This window comes from Perognathus longimembris, chromosome 28 (assembly GCF_023159225.1).
Source record: "Perognathus longimembris pacificus isolate PPM17 chromosome 28, ASM2315922v1, whole genome shotgun sequence".
NCBI lineage: Eukaryota > Metazoa > Chordata > Mammalia > Rodentia > Heteromyidae > Perognathus > Perognathus longimembris.
Genome location: NC_063188.1, coordinates 88,326,104 through 88,347,536, shown reverse-complemented (window position 1 = coordinate 88,347,536; position 21,433 = coordinate 88,326,104). Strand labels below are relative to the sequence as shown.

At 36.9% G+C, this 21,433-nt stretch overlaps 1 protein-coding gene across 1 annotated transcript; it reads right to left on the bottom strand.

The window, feature by feature from the left end:
* Positions 1 to 4,439: 4,439 nt before the first annotated feature.
* Positions 4,440 to 14,930, bottom strand: Dynlt3 (dynein light chain Tctex-type 3). The gene is made up of 5 exons (XM_048336627.1): positions 14,837 to 14,930; positions 12,307 to 12,348; positions 7,713 to 7,836; positions 6,874 to 6,951; positions 4,440 to 6,139 (listed from the first exon to the last, which is right to left on the bottom strand). Exons 1-5 carry the CDS (start codon positions 14,864 to 14,866, stop codon positions 6,063 to 6,065), a joined length of 351 nt encoding a protein of 116 aa, XP_048192584.1. The 5' UTR covers positions 14,867 to 14,930; the 3' UTR covers positions 4,440 to 6,062.
* Positions 14,931 to 21,433: the final 6,503 nt, after the last annotated feature.

Sequence of the window (21,433 nt, the reverse complement as noted above, 5' to 3'; positions counted from 1 at the left end):
TGGTGCTTAATTAGAGATAGGAGTCTCACAAACTTTCCTGCCCAGACTGGCTCCAAACCATGATCATCAGATCTCAGTATCTTGAGTAGTTAGGAATGTACAGGAACAAGCCACTGGCAACTAACTAAGAAAACTTTTGTGGTTTTGGGCTGGCCTTGAGCCAAGATTCCCTGATGTCTGCCTCTTAAGTAGCTAGGATTACAAGTTTCATCCACTGTGTTGTTTATTTTTAATTTGTTATTACAAACAATATGGGAATTTCTTATTTGCTTTTTCCTTTTCCTACTCATGTTATTTCTATTGTATAGATCCAGATGCTGAAAAAATGCCTCCAAAAAGAGCATACTAATGAATCATAGAACATTATTTCTATGCTAATTCACTCATCTACATGATCAGAGTTGCAACAACAGCAGCTACACCCAAATACACTGACTTGGCCATAAGCCCAGACCAAAGCTGATTTCATTTCCTACCCAGTGCTTATTGACCATTAGTGGACCAAGTACAATGACTCAAGAAATTATCCAATCAATGGAAGAGGATGTGATGTGGAGGAAGAAACTAGTAGATGCCTAGACCTGAGGAAACTCAGTGAGACAAACTCATCACCTATGACCTATATTTGACCCATAGCCATGTTTACTCTGGTACATATAATTCTGAGTACAGAGTGTTTTTAAAAAATCTGAGTCAGTGTCAAATATTAAGGAATAAGTCCTTAATTCCCCACTCATGATATTTTCTTTCACATAGTTTTCCATGTGTAGACTCATCAATTAATAGGACATTCCTGGTATTCACACTTTTTTAGGAGGTGGAGGAGCTTCTTCCCTTCCTCTTTGTAGTAAGCTTCCTAGATTTGTTTCTGCCTTCAACTGGGAGACAATTCTAATTCTGGAGTTTAATATGAGAAAAAAAATAGTCGTACCGAGGAAATAGAATAATATTTTTATATTCATTTACTTTTTCTTGTCTCCTAATTGATGCTGAACTAAAGACAGCCCGATGTAGTAGCACATACACATAATCCAAATACACAGAAGACAGAGGCAAGAGGATTGGGAGTTGAAGGCCAGGCTGGGCTACATGATTAGACTCTGTTTCAACTCAACCCAACCCAACCCAACCCTACCCAGACAAACAATAAAACTCAGAAAGGATTATACTATGCATGGACCTTCCTTAAACAAACATCAGTGTTTAATAATACTGGGTTTCAAAATGAAAGGATTATTCACACCTTAATATTAGATATTTTTAATAGCTAGAACATTAGATACCTCTGAGCAATTGTTTCTAAATCATAACAGTGGTTGTAACTGAGACATAGCTTCCCATTTGTTGTTGTTGGGTTTTTTTTTTGTTTTTTTTTGCCAATTCCGGGGCTTGGACTCAGGACCTGAAGTCTGTCCTTGGCTCTTTGGGGTTTTTTGTTTACTTTTTTGTTTTGGGGATTTTTTTGCTCAAGGCTAACACTCTACCACTTGAGCCACAGCACCACTTCTGGCTTTTTCTATATATGTGATGCTGAGAAATGGAACCCAGGGCTTCATGTATACGAGGCAAGACCTCTGCCATTAGACCATATTCCCAGCCCATAGCTTCCCATTTGTAAAGGGCATGGACTACTCAACTCATCAATATCTTATCTATTTTATTTTACTGATACTTGATGTAAAAGTGTGCATTCAGTAGCATGTGGTGATAAAGTAATGAGACAGAATAACATCCTGTCCAAATGTCCACATCATAATTATTGGAATGTACTAGTTCGTTCATAGCAAAAAGAATTTTCCAAATGTGATTAAAAATCTTGAGAATGGTATAAAATCCTGGGTGTGCCCACATAATCACCAGGAGAAAAGGTAGAGGCATCAGTTTCAGAGACAGAAAAGGAATCAGAGGTCAGAGGAAAAAAATTGAAAGATGATAAATTGATGGCTTTGAAGATGTAGGAAAAAAGCACCTGCCAAGGAACACAAGTGGCCTCTAGAAACTAATAAGGGAAAAAAAAAGTATTCTCTCTGAGATTCTTTAAAACACCATCTTGATTTTAATCCACTATTTTTGTATTTTTGATCTCCAGAACTGTAAGCAAATAGAAGTGTGTGGTTTGGGGGCACCAAATTAAAGCAGCAACAGGGAACTACTAATTCCTAAAAGTATAGGAGAAAGTAAAACATTACCTATACCCATATCTCTACTACAAGAACGAAAACAGAAACTAGGTTAAGGTGACCTATTTCAATAATGTGACAGAGCATTTTTATTTTTTTTTGGCCAGTCTGGGCCTTGGACTCAGGGCCTGAGCACTGTCCCTGGCTTCTTCCCGCTCAAGGCTATCACTCTGCCACCTGAGCCACAGCGCCCCTTCTGGCCGTTTTCCATATATGTGGTGCTGGGGAATTGAACCGAGGGCTTTATGTGTAGGAGGCAAGCACTCTTGCCACTAGGCCATATTCCCAGCCCGGACAGAGCATTTATTTGGAAAACAGCAGTTGATATAGTTGATAATCTTGTTTACCCAGTATCCAGTACTCATTCCACCTTCCATTAATGTATTCTGATTTTTGTTTGAAACATAAAGCACCTCCCTGTATATGTGATGTACTTTCAAGAAAACTCCTCTGGTCTAAGTATATTTATATCCTTGCTACAACTGATCATTCAGCCACCTATATTTAACTTCCAGATTATGACACTGACATTGCTGGACATATGACCTATTTTTTTTACCATAGCATAATATTGCCTGACCTGAATAGGGAGAATTCTGAAGGCATTTCTTGTATGGTATTCATCTTTTAAGGATGCCATAGGGTGTGGTCACCCACGTCTCACCTCCTATATGGAACATACATATATTAGTGGTGTTTCAAGGGTTCATACATAGAATCTGTTTTATTATCCCAAAGAACCTTAGAAACCACTTAGGGAAGAGACATTCATTGTGAAGCAAGTAGAGATATTTCTAACCAGGATTAGATTGTTAACAGGTTGTACAGATCCAAGGAGTGACATTAAGTAGGACCAGAATTTGCAACTAGACAGGGTGGGCTAAAATTTCCTGGATCACTGAGGTTAACTATTATTGATGACGGCCATCTAAGTGTAGTAAAGGGAACAATGAACAAAGAATTTCATGAATGGGGAAAGTGAACTTTATAGAATTACTCAACATGAGACTCATAATTATCTTTACTCACCGACAAAATAAATTCTCCTTGGAAGATTTTGAGCACATGGAGGAGATTTTCCAATTCATCTCTCCAACTTTGCTTTGGGATCTTCCATAAATTGCTCTCCATAAAAAGTCACTGATTTTTCTCATACTTTTAAAATAATTTATCAAAAATAGAAAAATATTTTTGCTCAAACTTTAAAAATACAATCCAAACTATCTTAAGATTACTTTTAAAATGCAAAGATGAATACAGTGGTGAAAATAAATTCAGTGACTCATAATTAGATAACACCCAACTTGGGAAAAACAATAGAAAGCACTTTTTAACTAGAGAAAATGTAATAAGATGTTGCCATCATTTGGGCTGTATTCTGGTACTTTATAAACACGAAATTATAGCTTTACAAAAATCTGTTAGTACTTACATTTGAATACCCTAATTTTACACGGTAAAAGTCTTTAAAAAAAACAGCAACAACTCAATTGCAAGTTGATAAACAGGACAAATTTTCTTTCCAAAAATAATTATTAAAAGCTAATAATTACAGAATATATTTTACACTGACTTTTTAACATGAAATTTTGTCTTAAAACTCATAAAATCAAAGCTATTAATTGTGTTTTAACAATCAGTGGACTTGGACTGCTATTTTATTTTTTTGACACAAGGTCTTGCTTTGTAGCCCAGGCTGGTCTTGAAGCCTCAAACGTGTAATATTTCCACCTCAGCCTCCCCATGGGTTGCTGTTTAACAGAACTTACTCTGCAACAAAATGTGTATTTGGTTCTATATTCATTTTCCTCCATTTCTTCTGTTTATAATTTCTCATAGATGCTGAGTATAGTGGTACAGGCCTGCAATCTGGTCATTCTGGGAGTATGAGGCAGGAGGATCACAAGTTTCTAGTCATCTTGAGCTATATAGTGAGACTTTGTATCAAAAAGAAAAATATTTTTTGTGTATGCACAGGGGCTTGAACTTAGGGCTAAGTACTGTTCCTGAGCTTATTTTGCACATGGCTAGTGCTCTACCACTTGAGCCATAGCTCCACTTCTAGCTTTTTGTTTTTGATAGTTAATTGGAGATAAGATTCTCAGGGACTTTCCTGCCTAGGCTGGCTTCAAACCTTGATCCTCAGATCTCAGCCTCCTGACCAGCAGGATTATAGGTATCATTAGCCACCAGCACCTGGCCTGAAAAATAAGTTAAGAGAAAGCACAATGATATTTGATGATCAACCAGAGACAAAAGTACAGCACAGGAATATAATTTTATTATATCTTAACTAGAAACAGAGTAGATAGCAAGCTCATGAGATACGATTAATTTTTTTAAATCAGGCTTCAACAACAATAATCAAAAACAAGCCTTTACTGCACAGATATTTTGGTCACTATTATAAGCTCCAGGGGCACAAAAGCCAGCAGCATAAAGTAACATAAAGATAATGACTTAGAATTTCTGATATATCAAAATCACAGATCACTGCATTAAACCATATCCTTGCATTGTCTTCTTCTCCTTCTTAAACACTGAACAATTTTTGTTATTTAGCAAAGTGTCTACCATGCACATAGTATTCCTACAAGGATACTTGTTCCCCAAAATGTCAGTGAATCACAATTCCAGTTTCTACATGTATTGGTGTCAGTGGTAATAGGAGAGATTGATTTTTGTGTTCAAGGTTAAATAGCAGATTGACTTCGCATTTGGTGATCAGTGGTGTACCCTAATTTTATCTTTTGTTTTCTTAATAAATTTAAATATATTTCATAAGCCCTGAGATATTAGATAACCCGCTAATGATTGTATACTTTTCATTTACACTTACTCCGCTCATTTTGAGCCACACGCAATACGTCTCTTATTAAATTATTTACATATGAGTGTAAATTAAAGCCATGATAAAATTTACCACATTTATGGTTAAGACTAATAAGGCCTTTAACTAAGAGCTGCATATGTTGTACATACTAAGAGCAACTCTTAAAATTATATCTACAGCTCAGTCACCAATAAGTTCTTTTCATTTTGCTTCCTTCTACATGAATAATCATACTTCACTTTTCCCCCTCTTGTCAAACAACTCAGTTTTTCTTCCTCAAACATAAACACTACTTCTCCAACTAAACAGCTGCCAAAAGAAACTTAGCATTCCAACAGTATGTTGATAACTGCACTGCATAGTAGAGAAATATGCTCACAACAGGCATTCAAGAAATGTTTGTTCCACGTGGAAAGAGATTGTAAGGCAGTTGTCTGAATCATGTACTGTTCATCATATGCTGTAACTAATTTTGCTTAACTGTAAAATTTGTGTTTATCAATTTTAATCCAACTTCAAGTTTAAATCCAAAAAAACTGAATTAAAAAAAAGATTCACCAGAAGGCCCACAGTAACATGTGATACAATGAAAAAAAAAACCCAAGAAAATTACTTCCCACTTTGTATTGTGGGCAAATAAATGAAGGAAAGAAATTTAAAAGTTAATTTATCCTTGCAGCTTTTTTGTTCACATATTTATATCCCTGTTAAATTCTGTAGCTAAAAGATAACATCTGAATGTTTTTCCCAGTTCCTTAGGGACATTAATGATGTTAGTAAAAAGCTGGTATAAATATAAGATTATAGTTTTATATCATGCCACATTTCTGCACTTATTTTTTGCTAACATTTATTAATTTCATATTTAAATGATGCCATGTAGAATGAGCTAATCCTCCAACTTACTTAGAATATTCAGTTTTGTAACGGCTTTGAAGCATGTTGCACACTTATCATCTAGCACATGAATAAGTAACTATTATGCTGTTCAGAAAGGATATACTGACAAATCTTAAGTTACTGGCTTCAGCCCATCCTGTCTTAGTGGGTTACAGGACAATCGCAATGGCAAAAACATTAACAATGCAGTTCATGGTTCGGTTCTCCCATCTTACAGTACAGGTTCCTGAAAATACACAAGAGAAGGACTTTGAAAGATCAGTAAAACTTCAAATTTACAAGGGAGTAAGGAATATATATATATATATATATATATATGTTTATATATATACACATATATATGTCTGGTGGTGGTGCTATTTATTTTTATATCTTTTATTGTTATATTCAGTTGTACAAAGGGGTTTCAGTTCAACCTGTCCAGTTATGCATCTTGATCAGTGTCACCCCTCCCATCATTCTTCCCCCATCTCCTATCTATCCTATTCTAATTCATCTCCTCAAGTTTCTTTATTTTATTTATTCCCTTGAACCTCTTACATGTTTACATTTCATACTGGTATGATGTCATAATTCCATAGATACCAAGCAACACTATGGATAAGTCTTTTCAGAATTTAATCAATGCGAAGTAAGCATTTGATTAAAAAAAAATAAAAGTATTGCTTATCCAGTGCCGGTGGCTCATGCATGAAATACTGGCTATTGAGGAGGCTGAGATCTGAGGATCCCAGTTCAAAGTCCATCCAGGCAGTACAATCTATGAGGCATTTATCTCTAATAAACTACCAAAAAGCCAGAATTGGAGCTGTAGCTCAAGTGGTAGAGCATGAACCTTGAGCACAAAAGCTCAGGGGCAGCACCTAGGCCCTAAGTTCAAGCCCCAGGACTGGCACGCACACACACACAAAATGTACTATTTCTCTTGCTGGAACTTTGATTCTGTGTGAACTGACTTACCATCAGAAGTGGTATCCCAAAAACATGAGCTGGCTGTGTGAAAGCCGTATGCACTTCGCTGAACCACAGCACAAGTCACTACAAATAAAGTCACAGAAATGAGGCCATTTATAAATAGTGAAAAAGAATCAAGATGGAAGGGTTTGTGTTCAGATCTCAAACAGTGGACAAAATAAACAGGAAAAAATTCACCCAGTGGACTGGAAAAATAGTCATCTTGATCACCAATTACCATGATCCTAACACTGTAGAATCCAGTCAGTTTGAAGAACACTACTATCATCATTGTATTACAGGGAAATATTTTAGTTTTTCAGCCACTGTTTGAATTTCATAGTCCTATACAGAAGCATTACTACCAGGCAGACAGTAGGATTTTGGGCCTTGATACTGAGTACTAGTAGCTTAAATTGATTTTGAGAAATGAAACATCTCCATCTTTTAGGTATTAGCATATGTATATATGTATACATATAGACATATACTAGCAATATACATGTGTGTTGTATATATACACATATATACAGATGTATATCATATATATTAGTATATAATATATACATGCACGTGTGTGTTTGTGTGTATGTGTGAGTGTATGTACATGGGCTTGAACTCAGGACCATACATTTTTGCTTGACATTTTTGCTCACTGCTGGTATTCTATTGGTTGAGCCACACTTTGGCCCACATATATTATTTTTAGATTAATAAGTCAGAAGTCCTTTCTCCTACTCTATTAATACCCAAGTGTAATGTCTACCATTCATATACATTTTCAAAATTAAGAGAAAACCACAAGGACAAAATGAGTGAACTAGTGTGGAAGGATGCTGACTTACCAATGTATTTGTATGCTTTCCCCAACTTAACCAAATGAGTTAGTGATTGCTCCACTATGCTTGCAGTCCACTGGTTGATACTGTTGTAGTTGTAGTCCTCACCTCCTAAAACCCCATCTATACACTAGAAGAAAAGAGCAGAATATAAGTCCTTTAACTAAAATGAACAAATTTTACCAATAATTTATTCAAAGTACACCCCAATATGGGATCCCAGAAAACATGTACCTGCTAAATATGCATTGTTTTGTTTGTAATTGCTTGTGTGTTTTCAAAGCCTTTTTGCAAGTATTATGTCACTTTATGAAATATTATGGGTCATATAAATATGCCAAGGTCTCCATGGTAAAGAACCTAATCTGAGAGATTAATAAAAGAACTCTAATATTCATAATATAAGAAAGACTAATCATATGATAAGCCATATCATAAAAGGATTATAAAACAGGGAAGGGATTAAAAGATGGTGATAACTGCTTCAAGAGTGGCACTGAGGGCTGGGGATATAGCCTAGTGGCAAGAGTGCCTGCCTCGGATACATGAGGCCCTAGGTTCGATTCCCCAGCACCACATATACAGAAAACGGCCAGAAGCGGCGCTGTGGCTCAAGTGGCAGAGTGCTAGCCTTGAGCGGGAAGAAGCCAGGGACGGTGCTCGGGCCCTGAGTCCAAGGCCCAGGACTGGCCAAAAAAAAAAAAAAGAGTGGCACTGAAACAGCTGGGATTTAAAGTGGGGCTCAGGTGCTAGAAACAAAAGAGTAATTTTAAAACATAATCCTCAGGTATAATTTTATTCTTATTCATACAACATGATGACTTGCTATGAAACAACTAGCACACCTACCAATTAAGGTAAATAAAAATGTTCTAGAAAAAGAGAGCCAAATGATGTCCCAAAGTGAATATTCGTATCCCTGTTTAACTGGCTTTAGGACAACAATCCTGGGTCTCAAGAACAGCTCTGCCCATATCTACTGTGTGACCTTTAACAAGTGATTTACCACTTTCAACCCCTTATTGTCCTGAGCTTTGCAGGAGGGCTAACGACATCCTTTTATCATAATGAAAAGATGAAATAGGCTGGGGATATGGCCTAGTGGCAAGAGTGCTTGCCTCTTATACATGAAGCCCTGGGTTCAATTCCCCAGCACCACATATACAGAAAACGGCCAGAAGTGGCACTGTGGCTCAAATGGCAGAGTGCTAGCCTTGAGTAAAAAGAAGCCAGGAACAGTGCTCTTGCCCTGACTCCGAGGCCAAGGACTGGCCAAAAAAAAAGATGAAATAATGAATGTCAAGTGCTCAACCACAGTGACTGGCATAGAACAAGCACAGAACCACTACTATTATCATTAGTGCTGCTGTGCACTTGTATTAAAGTAATACAATTGAGAAAATAATTCACAAATCATTCATTCATCTAGATAATACAAGCACACACACATACATGCATATTTACACAAATGCATGTTTTCACTTCCTACAACTGGATTATAGTAAAATTTACAAAGATGCCAACTAGTAGCTACCTTTAGTAGGATAATATAAAATCTTTACTAACAATAAAACACCAAAAAAGAATTTAAATCATTTAAAGGGGTTGATGTTAAGTTGTATGGCTCAAATTGCTCTAGATAATTCAATACCATGACAGAGAAGGAACAGTAGCCTAAGAATCCTGGCAACAGGGTTTTCATAATGGATTTAACATTATCAAGCTGGTGAACTTTCCTCAGCCTTTTTCTTCTCCCCAGGTGGCTTTTCTGAATGAGACTGTAAAAACACACATGTTGGTTTGTTTGTTTTGCCAGTCCTGGGGCTTAGTCTCAGGGCCTGAGCACTGTCCCTGGCTCTTTTTGCTCAAGGCTAGCACTCTGCCACTTGAGCCACAGCGCCACTTCCAGCTTTTTCTGTTTATGTGATACTGAGGAATTGAACCAAAGGCTTCATGCATACTAAGCAAGCACTCTACTTGCTAAGCCACATTCCCAGCCCAAACATGTTTTAATTTTTTTTATCAGATCATTTAATAGGGACACTCTAAGTCTTGAAATTACTATGAGAATGTGGGTCCCCTTATCAATAGCCTTTATAATTACTATTAACTAACATTAATTTAACAGATTAGCATTAATCAGTAGGCCACTAGACAATGTATTTCTAGGGCCACACTCAGGACCCGGGCACATAGTAGATAGCAATAGTTTGTTTGTGAAGGAAACTGGCTTTGATATACTCTCTGGGCATCTAAAATCAAAGACACTTCAGATAAGATCTAAGTTAATTTCTTACAGGAATTTTAGGAGTCAGGAAAATTCAATTACTAACAATAAATAAAATACATGCCTATTACCAATAAATGAGTGGCTATAAAAGTTCAGCAGGATAAATATATTAGCATGGGAGTTCAGGGCAGATAATCAGAAAAGAAATGAGATTAACATGAGATAAAGAAAACAAGAACACTACGGAAACTATTGTCTAAGGGCTGAAATGTTCCAAAATAGTGCATATGTTCTCAAGCCTTTCCAAGGCCTCCATGGAAATGTTTCAGTGGTAGAAAACAAGTTTGCTTATAGGAAAGAGTAAAGAAAAGTAGTTGAAAATAACCCATAGTAGCTGAGATTTCTTTGAAATTTCATCCTGAATATATATTTTTTAAAACTAAGCTGAGCTTGCTTCTGACAAGTTCTCAGAGACTGTATCAAAAACATTTTCAGTTGAATTACTTATATTGCTTAATATGTTCTCAAAAATGTTTAAGTCACACATCAATTTATTGAAACATTAAAGTAGCATATACATGAAAGTACCCACCCTACCCTTTTCCCATTCCCAACCCCATTCTCCAGGGAAAACACCTCCAGGATTACTTACATATCACAAAATAATATTCATATTGCCATGTAGTGATTTATGAAGCACTTAATAAATACAGAAAACATCCACAGAGCTTCTATGATATATGCAATTTAATTCCCTCAGGCCACCTGCCACCTTCAAACTACCCTCTTTTCTCAAGGTAGCAAACACACTATTTTTATTTCAATATATTTACACTACTAGGAACATATTTCTTTTCCTTAACATTCCTGGCCTTTTTGTCAATTATTCCATTCAATGGAGATAGATAGCATGAGATACCTGGTTGGTAGGTGACAACCACTGTTCTATCATTTTTGCCTGGAAAAGCCAATTTCCCAACCATGTTGGACTTGGGTTTTCGTATCTCCTTCCATTTCCATCCAGACCAATGACAGACATGAGCCTGGGTGTTTCTCCCTGCTGACTCAGACTTTCCCTTGAATGCCTCCTACAAGGAATAAACTGTAGTAAAACTAGCCACAACTATCAACCTAGTTTTTATTGACAATAAAGGTGATGTGTTCTCTTTCTAATGACTCTTTTGTCTTTTTATCTGGCTCCCAACTTGTGTAAGGAACAACCCATTAATTAAAAGGAACGAACACACTAATTAAGTGGACTCTGCCAAAAAAAAACCAGTATCCTTTCTCTCATATTCCACTCACTAGGGAAATTCTCTCAACTTGTCACTTCGGAAAATGAGATTGTCATCACTCCTCTTCTCATTACCTCCACCTCCCTCATTTGTGTATTTACATTGGCAATGTATTTAAACTATTTGCACTCTTAATTGAATATTTAAATATACCCGGACTACATAGCTCTGATATATGATTCTAAACTATTAAAATACAGAAAGATTCTTAGGTGCCTGTCTAGCTCTTTCAGATACTGGTGCTAGTGGTACACCTAGAGCTGCATGAGCTCTGGATGAGCTGATGCCCTTAAGAGTGTTCAGGCAAGTGAAGTACTGTGTCATGGAGGATTGATGATGTGAACAATACTGAGGGTGGAGCTGATCCAGCCCAGACTTAACACTGTCAGGGCCTGCTAGAACATAGGCCTCAACAGCCATACCCATAATTCGAGTCTGTCTTCTGGGCCAGCTCAGAATTTTTTTAGGGCTTGGCAGAGTTAAAGATGATTCGGGACTATTAAAGTATGTGTAACTACCTCACCCACAGTGCAGTCTGTATTGATACCACTGGAATAATGAACTTTGTCACAAATATTTTCCAAAAAGAACTTCTTTTCTATTAACCTGACAAAGGACACTTAACGTTTTAAATAGCTTCCTGATGATTTTGTTTACCACGGTATCAGTAGGTAAGAAATGCTAAATGATCATTCTTTAAATTTTTATTAGGCTTAAATAAGCATACAATGTCTAAATGCAGACATTTCTATCTTCTATCTATGTAATAATATACATGTATTATGTATACTTTGCATATATAAAATATATATACACATATACCTTTATAGCATTAATATTTAAAATAAAGGCCATTCTGCTTGAGCAAGGTAACAAGCTTAGGAATCAGCAAGCCAGTTTTCTAGACTAACACAGTCCTTAAACATCTATTTCAGGATCACATGCAACAAACCACAGAAGCACCCTTGTAAAAAGTTCGTCAATAAACCTTTTTGTACTGAGAAATCAAAACGTGAAATTTAAAATGTTTCCATCAATGTAGCAAGCTTCAAGATGAACATTATGTATAACTCACCTCTTTGACAATATTGTGAGCTTCATCAGCATTGAAGCCAACCTAAAAAAAAACACAAGATAAAATTGCTTTCATTATAAGCTTCCTATTACCTGTAGCTATGACAATACATAGAATAGTCTCAGCTGGACTACACAGGTGTTAGTGACAGGAGACTATCATGATAAGGGAATTTGAGTCTGCTGAGGCTGCTAATCCTACTTCAAATTCTTAAAAATACACAATGTGGGGGTTGGGAATTCAGCTCAGTAGAAGAACACTTGCCTAGCAAGTGTGAAGCCCAGAGTTTCATCCTCAACTCTGCAAAAAATAAAAATAAAATGACATACAGAATGTATTCTCTACTTTCCTCCCTGAAGATTCTGAGTCATTAGATGTGGGCAGAATCTAGGCAATTACATCTTTTTTTTTTTGGAAAAGTGCCTTATACTAATGATTCTGATGAACATCCTAGATTGAGAATCATTGTATTGTAAAGCTCAGGAAATAAGCAGGAGATGGCTGTGGAGATGTGTCATCAGTACACAGGAAATGGTTTCAACTACAGGAGAAAATAAAGTGGTCCATGAGAAAAAAAATGCTTAATTCTTTTCCACTGTATTTTCAACTTAAGCTGGCAAAATATGTTCTTATTGGATTAAAATTATAATAGTAATTCGATCACTTAAAATGAATACCACGGACTGGGAATGTGACCTAGTGGGCACTCACCTCGTATACATGAAGCCTTGGGCTTGATTCCTCAGCACCACATATATAGAAAAAGCCCAAGTGGTGCTGTGGCTCAAGTGGTAGAGTGCTAGCCTTGGGCAAAAAGAAGCCAGGGACAGTGCTCAGGCCCTGAGTCTAAGCCCCAGGACTGGTAAAAATAAAATAAAATGAATACCACTTAAATTCTTTAAATTGGCCTGAAAATAAATTCTTTTTTCTTTGGAGTAGCCTGTTGGAGACCTGAATTAACAGTAACTATCAATGAGATCCAAGTGTCCTCGAGTATAGAACTAGGTTATGTTATAAGACTGAAATCTAAACAAAGGCACTACAGATAATACAGGACTCTTTTCAGGAAGGCATTTTTAGGTGCTTTATGACATTAGTATTTTTGTTTAAAAAACCTACTATATAACTTAAAATTACTTCAAACAGGTAAATTTTGAACTTAGGATATTGAAGAAAGATTTTTTTTACTCAATTACTCTACAGAATTCCCCAACAACCAATGTACAAAATAATCTAAATATTTCAGAGTATGAAATATTTTGGTCCTAGAAAATTATCATTTTACATTAAGATTAGGTATTTACTATGAAAATTAGCCTAGGAATTAAAGGCCATGTCACTTCAACTTAGAAGACACCTAAAACTTGAGAATGGTGAGGAGCATAGGAACACATATAATTATGTTTCTTTTTAATAAATATACTCTTTAAAGAAGCACTGTAGCAAAGAACCCTTTACATCCTTGTTGGGAGATATGAAGTGTGAGGGGAGGGAACCAAACGTGATTTTTTTTTATGCCCTAGTCCCTTTTAACGTTATGAAGGCTTATGAAGGCCATGTGCAATAAAGAACTTATTTAAATCTGTTTTTACGTTCTGTAAAAGTCCATATTCTAAAGATTCCCACTGGACCAGCGCCCCTTCCAAAGGTCTTTTAATGCATCCTTTTATGCCGCACCTCCACTATCTATCCAATTTTATTTCCCTGCACCATTTGCTGGTGGCTACACTGGATAGAAACAATCTTTGTCTATTCTGCCCTTGCAAGCTGTCACAAGTTGCACTTTAATCCAACAGGCCTCATCCAACAAGTTCCTGTGAAGTAAGAGCTGCAGTGAACCCAGAGGCCTGTGTTCAAATCCAGAATCTGCCACCTCTGGCAGTTTAAGCGTGGGGTGTGTCACTTAATCACCACAAAAAGTAGCCAATCCCTATCAGTAAGAGAAAGACAGCTGATATCAAGTGCTTCTTGTGAGGCTTAGGGAAGCCTGAAGCTGTGAACATAGGGCTCATAATTCATTAAACATGTCCTTCTAGCCCACTCAGACCAGTTCCTAAGAGCTGGAGTGGCTGTGCTGCCAGGGCCCCTGGAGCTGTGGTACCTGCTCCAGAACACACCAAGGGAAGTAGGAAGCAGCAAGACAGGTTCAAGGCCTGCCTGGAGAACGGGCGGTGCCCACCAACTAATGCCTCCACCCCACCCCCCCGCGGCCGCTCCCAGCACCCCAAGTCAGGCCTCTTTCCTCCTCATCCTCGCCTGCCTCTAGGTGACTGACTCCTGACTTTCCAACCATCCGGGCCAAGGAGACAAACAGCCCACCCTTAGGACCGTGGGGAAGGGGAGATGGTGCAGGAGGGTGGGGGGAGGGACTGGGACGGGCACGGAGGATCCTCTACCGTGCAGACCTGGGTTCAGAAGACAGCGACTTCTAATTCTCCCTGACACCTTAAACTAGAAAACCACCCAACAGAGACCCCGCACCCAGGCGGGCAGGATCAAGGGGCGCTCTACGGTGCCCAAGGGGCGGTACCTCGTCGCAGTGGCGGTGGTACTCCTCCATGGTGCCTCCGAGTCTCCCAAGGGCGGAGCGATGCGGGTGGATCGCTGCGGCCGCGCACTGGCCTCCAGGGAGGCCCCGCCCCCGTGCGTGGCCTAGAGTCTTTCCTAAGCTGGCTCCGCCTACAAGAGGAACTCTGACAACGTCCAGAGAACGTTGGGCGGGGAAGGGTGGCGCTGGGAGGGGCCTCTGAGTGACGAGGTTCTAGCAGAGCAAAGGGAGTCTTTGAATGCACTTTCCACCAGGTGCTTATTCCTAGCTGCCCCACTTCAGAGCTTTCTGAAAATAAAGAACGGATATTAAGGAGCTAGGAATGGTACCAGTGTAACTCAGATGGGGTGACCTATTGCCAGCCCATCCAGTTTCTGCACAACTAGTTTAGAGCTCACTGCTGTGACTGATGGAATGTAATTTGGTCTTTGACGATCATCTAGCAACAACAGTAGTTATAACATGTAATATTCAACAAGCATGTTTGGTCTGTCCCCTTACTAATTATCTTACCTGAAAAAATGTACTCCCCCCTCAAATTGTTATCCAATATGAAAATATAACTATTCCTCTTTCATAACTGGTTCAAAGGATCAAATAAGATTCTGCATGCACAAGTTTAGTCACATAGCGACTTTAGACATGGCTGAATCAGTTCTGGTATCACAAGAATAAAGATAACAGGTCCACCCAGTGAAGAAGATGAATGCCTTCTTTGTTTGATGACTTTTTTATTATTTATTTTTTATTTTTTATTTTTTTTTTTTTTGGCCAGTCCTGGGGCTTGGACTCTGGGCCTGAGCACTGTCCCTGGCTTCTTTTTGCTCAAGGCCAGCACTCTGCCACTTGAGCCACAGCACCACTTCTGGCCATTTTCTGTATATGTGGTGCTGGGGAATCGAACCCAGGGCCTCATGCATATGAGGCAGGCACTCTTGCCACTAGGCCATATCCCCAGCCCTGTTTAATGACTTTTTTAAAAAGAAAAATCTTTCAAGTCCTTAGGAGTCCTTCATGTCCCACTGGACAAGATTATGCCATGTAATTTTCTCTTTGGCAAACAATGTAAAAATTGTTTGTAAAAATGTATTTGGTGGTTTTATCTTTTATTGTGATAAGAGTGTTCTGCTAGCAAGAAAAACAATGGATGTGAAATAAATGCCAGTGTGATAGGTCAGTCCTATCTAATCTTTTCCATTTTATTTCCCAGAGAAGTTAGTATTCACATTGCCCATTGACATAAACTAGAGGGATTTTGTGGGCAGCTTTATAGAGTTTGCCTAAAGAAATACTTTCTGCATATGATTACAAGAAAAAATAAGTAGAAAGTGTCTTAACATTAAATTTATAAAAATTTCCAAATGAAGCATTTTCAAATGTCTTAATAAATCCTCCATTTTCACAAATATAAAATTGTATATCTGCTTTTAATACTTTACAAAGCTATAAACAATCCTGATCTGAAAAGAATTTTTTTTCTTTTAACTTGGTTTTAGAATGAAGCCTAAACAGTTCAGCATGGCATTTGGGACAATTTTCACCTGGTGGATGAAAAGAGACTGAGTAAGAACTTTGCCAGTGGGCCCAGGGATACAATAATCAGATTACATGGCCTACCAAGGAGAACAATTCTGCTAAACAATCTCACTTTAAGTAGAAACTCCAAGGATTAAGCTCTAAGAGCAAAACACCAAAACTTGATCATCCAGGCACTAATGCTCAGTTTTAAATTTCTTCAATCCCTGAAATTAAATGTAAACATTTTAGCATTGCTCATGCTGCTACTCAGCTTTCAAAAACAAATGTAGATTCTTTCTGGAGAAAGAAAACATTATTTTAGGCTTCAGATTATATATGTATATATACATTAAATGCCCAATAAAACATAACTAAGCACATAAACAGACAAAACAACATTATAATAATCAACAGACAGTGGAATAGATCAACTAGTGCTCTAGATGGCATAGTTGTTAGAAATAGACTTTAAAATACTGGTACTTATTTTTCAAGGAGACAAAGACAAAGCTAGTAATTTCATACAAGGGCTGGGGCATGATTCAAGTGGTATACACCTGCTTAGTAAGTGCAAGAGCCAGAGTTCAAACCCCAGTACCAGAAAAAAGGAATTAATTCATGAATAACAGTTAACAATTTTAAAGAAGAATTCCATTGTAGTTAAGACAAAACTGAAGATTTAATTGTGATGTGTAGAAAATTAGTGAGAATAAAATATTCAGAAGGAAACATAGAGATATAAATGAATGTAATATTTAGAAAAAACCTAGAGATAAAAGAATATCATGGAAAAACGTTAATATGTAATTCGATTTCCAGAAAAAGATGAGACACACTAGACAGAAGCAGTAAGTAATGAGATAATAGCCAAAAATCTTCCAAAATTGATTAAAGAACTTTAATAATCAAAGTCTCTTTGAAATGCTGATGAAACTTCCTGAAATAAAATATTCGAGAAGAAATTACTTACAGTACCGTATATTGTGGTGGTAAATGTAGGAAATGTGCAAGGAATAGTTCAGGTCCCTGATCCCAATGCCCTTTCAGTATCAATTATCTTTCTCAGATAGAGGCAAGGATTACAGCAGCAGTTCCATGCAAAATTATGAGAGAAAACCCCTTCAAATCTACTATTGATATTTTGTTCTTGGATTCATGTTCTTCACTTTATAGTCATATCTCTTACTTTGTATTTTCCTTATATGTGTTTTTTGAAGTTATGTTAAGATTGAAAAAGACTTTATGATCTTTATGAGAAACCTTGTTGTCATAGAGACTAAGTGCTATAGCTACTCAACCTCCAGTGCCTTGCTCTAAAACTGAATTTCATCCTCTGCTGATGAGTAAATGTGATGTCTCTTCATGCAATGAATAACTTGTGTCCCCTTTCTTTTCTACAAGAATATTGCCCATATTATCCTTGAGTATATGAATAACCCATCCTCAAAATTTCAAAGTGAGGATTTAATTCCTAATATACTGTACTAATAAGAATTTTCCAGAGAAACAGAACCAACATGATGTAGGAACAGTGACCTTTTGCCAAGGAAAAAAGAGTGAACCCAAGGTGCCTTTCACAAATGAATCAGGAAAGTAATTACTTAAAACATTTTTCCTTTCCTTCCATTTTTACACACATTCCACATTGGCTGAATACAACTGGGAGCTGTAGGACACGGGAGCCACTGGAATCCATATAGGTCCGGTTTCAATGGTATACAGCAATAATAGAACCTTTATTAGCATATACTAGGCCCAGTGTTCTATCCGTAGGACTACAAAAATGCATCCCAAGGCAGACAGTATAGTGAAAGGCAAATATGGAGAGGTAGAAGATAGTGCAGATCTCAAGTCACAGATCTAAAAATCCCTACAAGCCTCAAGGGAAATGAATATGTTATTCAAAGAACATATTTTAACACATCAAAACAAACTGTCTGAAAAACAAAGAGAATGAAAATTGTAAAATAGCACCCCCAAAACTATCATGGACTAAATTACTTTAAAAAAATTATTGGCTCACACCAATAATCCTAGCTACTCAAGAGGCTGAGATCTGAGGATTATGGCTCAAAGCCAGCCCAGGCAGGAAAGTTTGTGAGACTTGTCACCAATTAACCATCAAAAAGGTGAAAGTGGAGCTGTTGCTGAAATGGTAGAGTACTAGCCTTGAGGGGGAGAAAAAAAGCACAAAGACAGCACCCAAGGACTGAGTTCAGCCCTCAGTGCCAGCACAAAAAAAAATTTAAAAAGAAAACAAACAAAAAGGAAAACCAAGAAAGCTGGGCTAGAAAATGACAGAAAAATGACTAGGCAGGAAAGCCTAGTGAGTGCTCTAGGCTGAAAAGAAACAAAAACCAAGAATACTGTCTTCTGACTTCCCAGAGAAACAATGAAAATGCAAAGACAGGGAGGGAGGTCAAGCAGGTGGACAACTGGCAGAAAATAAGGGAGGGGTGGCACTTTTCAAGAAGAAATGTACTCATTTCCTGACTTATGTAACTGTAACCCCTCTGTACATCACCTTTACAATAAAATTGAATTTAAATAAAATTGAATTTAAAAAAGAAAACTCAAAAACAATGTAGTTGTCTTCAAAGACAATATATTTTGACACCTTTGGAATACTGAAAGAAAATACTATGAACTTACAGTGTCCACGTTCCAAAAATTCCTTAAAATATGAAATGAAAAAAATTTTTTTTCAAATTTTTATCAAACTGATGTACAGAGAGGTTACAGTTTCATACATTAGGTATTGGATACATTTCTTGTACTGTTTGTTACCTTGTCCCTCCCCCTTTCCGTTCCCCGCCCCCCCCCAAGGTGTTCAGTTCACTTACACCAAACAGTTTTGCAAGTATTGCTTTTGTAGTTGTTTGTCTTTTTTTTACCCTGTGTCTCTCAATTTTGGTATTCCCTTTCAATTTCCTAGTTCTAATACCAGTATACACGGTTTCCAATATACTCAGATAAGATTACAGAGATAGTGTAGGTACAACCACAGGAAGGTGATACAAGAACATCATCAATAATAGAAGCTACAGATACACATGGGACATTCAAAGTAGTTACAACTGTGATATAACAATCGTTTCCATAACATGGAGTTCAATTCACTTAGCATCATTTTATGTGTTCATAAATGAAATGAAAAATTTAAGCAAATAAAAATGGAGAAATTGAGTCACCAGGAAAACTACTATTCAAAGAATACTAAAATGTGTTCTTTTGGCAACAGGCAATTGATTCTAAGTAGAAAGTTGGGCAATATGGGAAGAAATAAGGAGTTATTAAACATTAAAATGTGGATACATTTAATAACGATCAACTCTATAAAACAATGACAAAAACATCTTATGAAGTTTATAACATATGCCAAATATAGTATAACATACGAATTAGTAGGAGTATGAGTTAAACTGTTAAAAGGTCCTTTTAATAGGTACAATAGGTAATATTTCATAAGACAAAGGTATATTTTGTATAGGTAAAAAACAAAAGCAAATATTTTAAATTATTATTTAGGTATCAGGAAGAATGAATAGGATATCATTCAAATTATGTTAATTCAAAAGAAAACAAGAAAGGGCAGAGAAAGAATAGATACAAGTGGGTAAAATTAGTAAGAGCAGATTTAATATATTATAGTTATATATCATAATTATAATTAATAAAAATAGATCAGTGCTACTTGTAAGCAGAACAAAATATACACAATCTAAATGCTATTTACAAGAAGCCCACACAAATTTAGATTGTAGAAAAATTTAAAGTAGCAGATTGTAAAAAAATGTGACTGGGGCTGGGAATGTGGCTTAGCGGTACAATGCTGGCCTAGCATGCATGAAGCCTTGGGCTCCATTCCTTGGTACCACATAAGCAGAAAATACCAGAAGTGGCGCTGTGGCTCGAGTGGTAGAGTGCTAGCCTTGAGCAAAAGCTCAGGGACAGTGCCTGGGCTCTGAGTTCAAGCCCCAGGACTGGCAATATATATATATATATATATATATATATATATATATATATATAACTAATATATACTACTAATATATATATATATATATATATATATATATATATATTAGTAGTAGCCAAACTAGAGTCAGCCATGGTTCCTAACAATTAATGAATGGATTAAAGAAAATAGAGTATATAAATATCTTACTAAAACCACTTCATACTAAAAATGTATGTTAATCCCCTCCCCAAATATGTATACATATAGTTTTCTGTTCAAAGCTCTAAGGCAAAAGATATTACTAGAAGAAAGGAGACATTTTTGTAATGATAAAAGAGCCAATTTTCTTGGTGAAAGCAATTGTTTCCATTTTAGGTACTTAAGTCGCTTTAAAACATGACAAGTAGCTGGGGATATGGCCTAGTGGCAAGAGAGCTTGCCTCGTATACATGAGGCCCTGGGTTCGATTCCCCAGCACCACATAAACAGAAAACGGCCAGAAGTGGCGCTGTGGCTCAAGTGGCAGAGTGCTAGCCTTGAGCAAAAGGAAGCCAGGGACAGTTCTCAGGCCCTGAGTCCAAGGCCCAGGACTGGCAAAAAAAAAAAAAAAAAAAAAAAAAAAAAAATGACAAGTAAAAAAGTTAACCCCAAACGATGAAAGAGATGGATTTCTAGCAGTTTGACTTCCATAACCTTCCCTCAACAGTCAGCAAGCAAACTACATCAGAAAGGATGTAGGAGATTTTATCACATGTTATCTAACTAAAATGCTCAGAACTCTGAATGTAGCAACTACAGATCACATTTTTATGAAGTACGAGAAAGTTTGGGTTAACTAGATCATCTCGCTAAGGAATTTAACCAGATTTCTTTTTATCAACAATGAAAGTAATGTAGTGAGAAAAAAGTTATTTGTTTGATAGAAGACAGACCTTCATTCTCAAACCATAGAGAGAAACATGTACTCCTAATAAGAAAACTTTTCTAAAATTGAAAGCATTTATTTTGCTTTTATGCATCTTTCAGAATAAGTGTTCCTTTATTGTATTACAAAGTACAACTTTGTGAATGCAAACTTCATGCATTTGAGAAAGACACTT

Excerpts from the sequence above, each read along its gene's own strand:
- Dynlt3 (XM_048336627.1), bottom strand. The coding sequence starts at position 14,866 with ATGGAGGAGTACCACCGCCACTGCGACGAG. Across the intron at positions 12,349-14,836 it reads ACCACCGCCACTGCGACGAG|GTTGGCTTCAATGCTGATGA; the intron begins GTACCGCCCCTT and ends GTTTTTTTTTAG. Across the intron at positions 6,952-7,712 it reads GAAAGCATACAAATACATTG|TGACTTGTGCTGTGGTTCAG; the intron begins GTAAGTCAGCAT and ends CTTTATTTGTAG.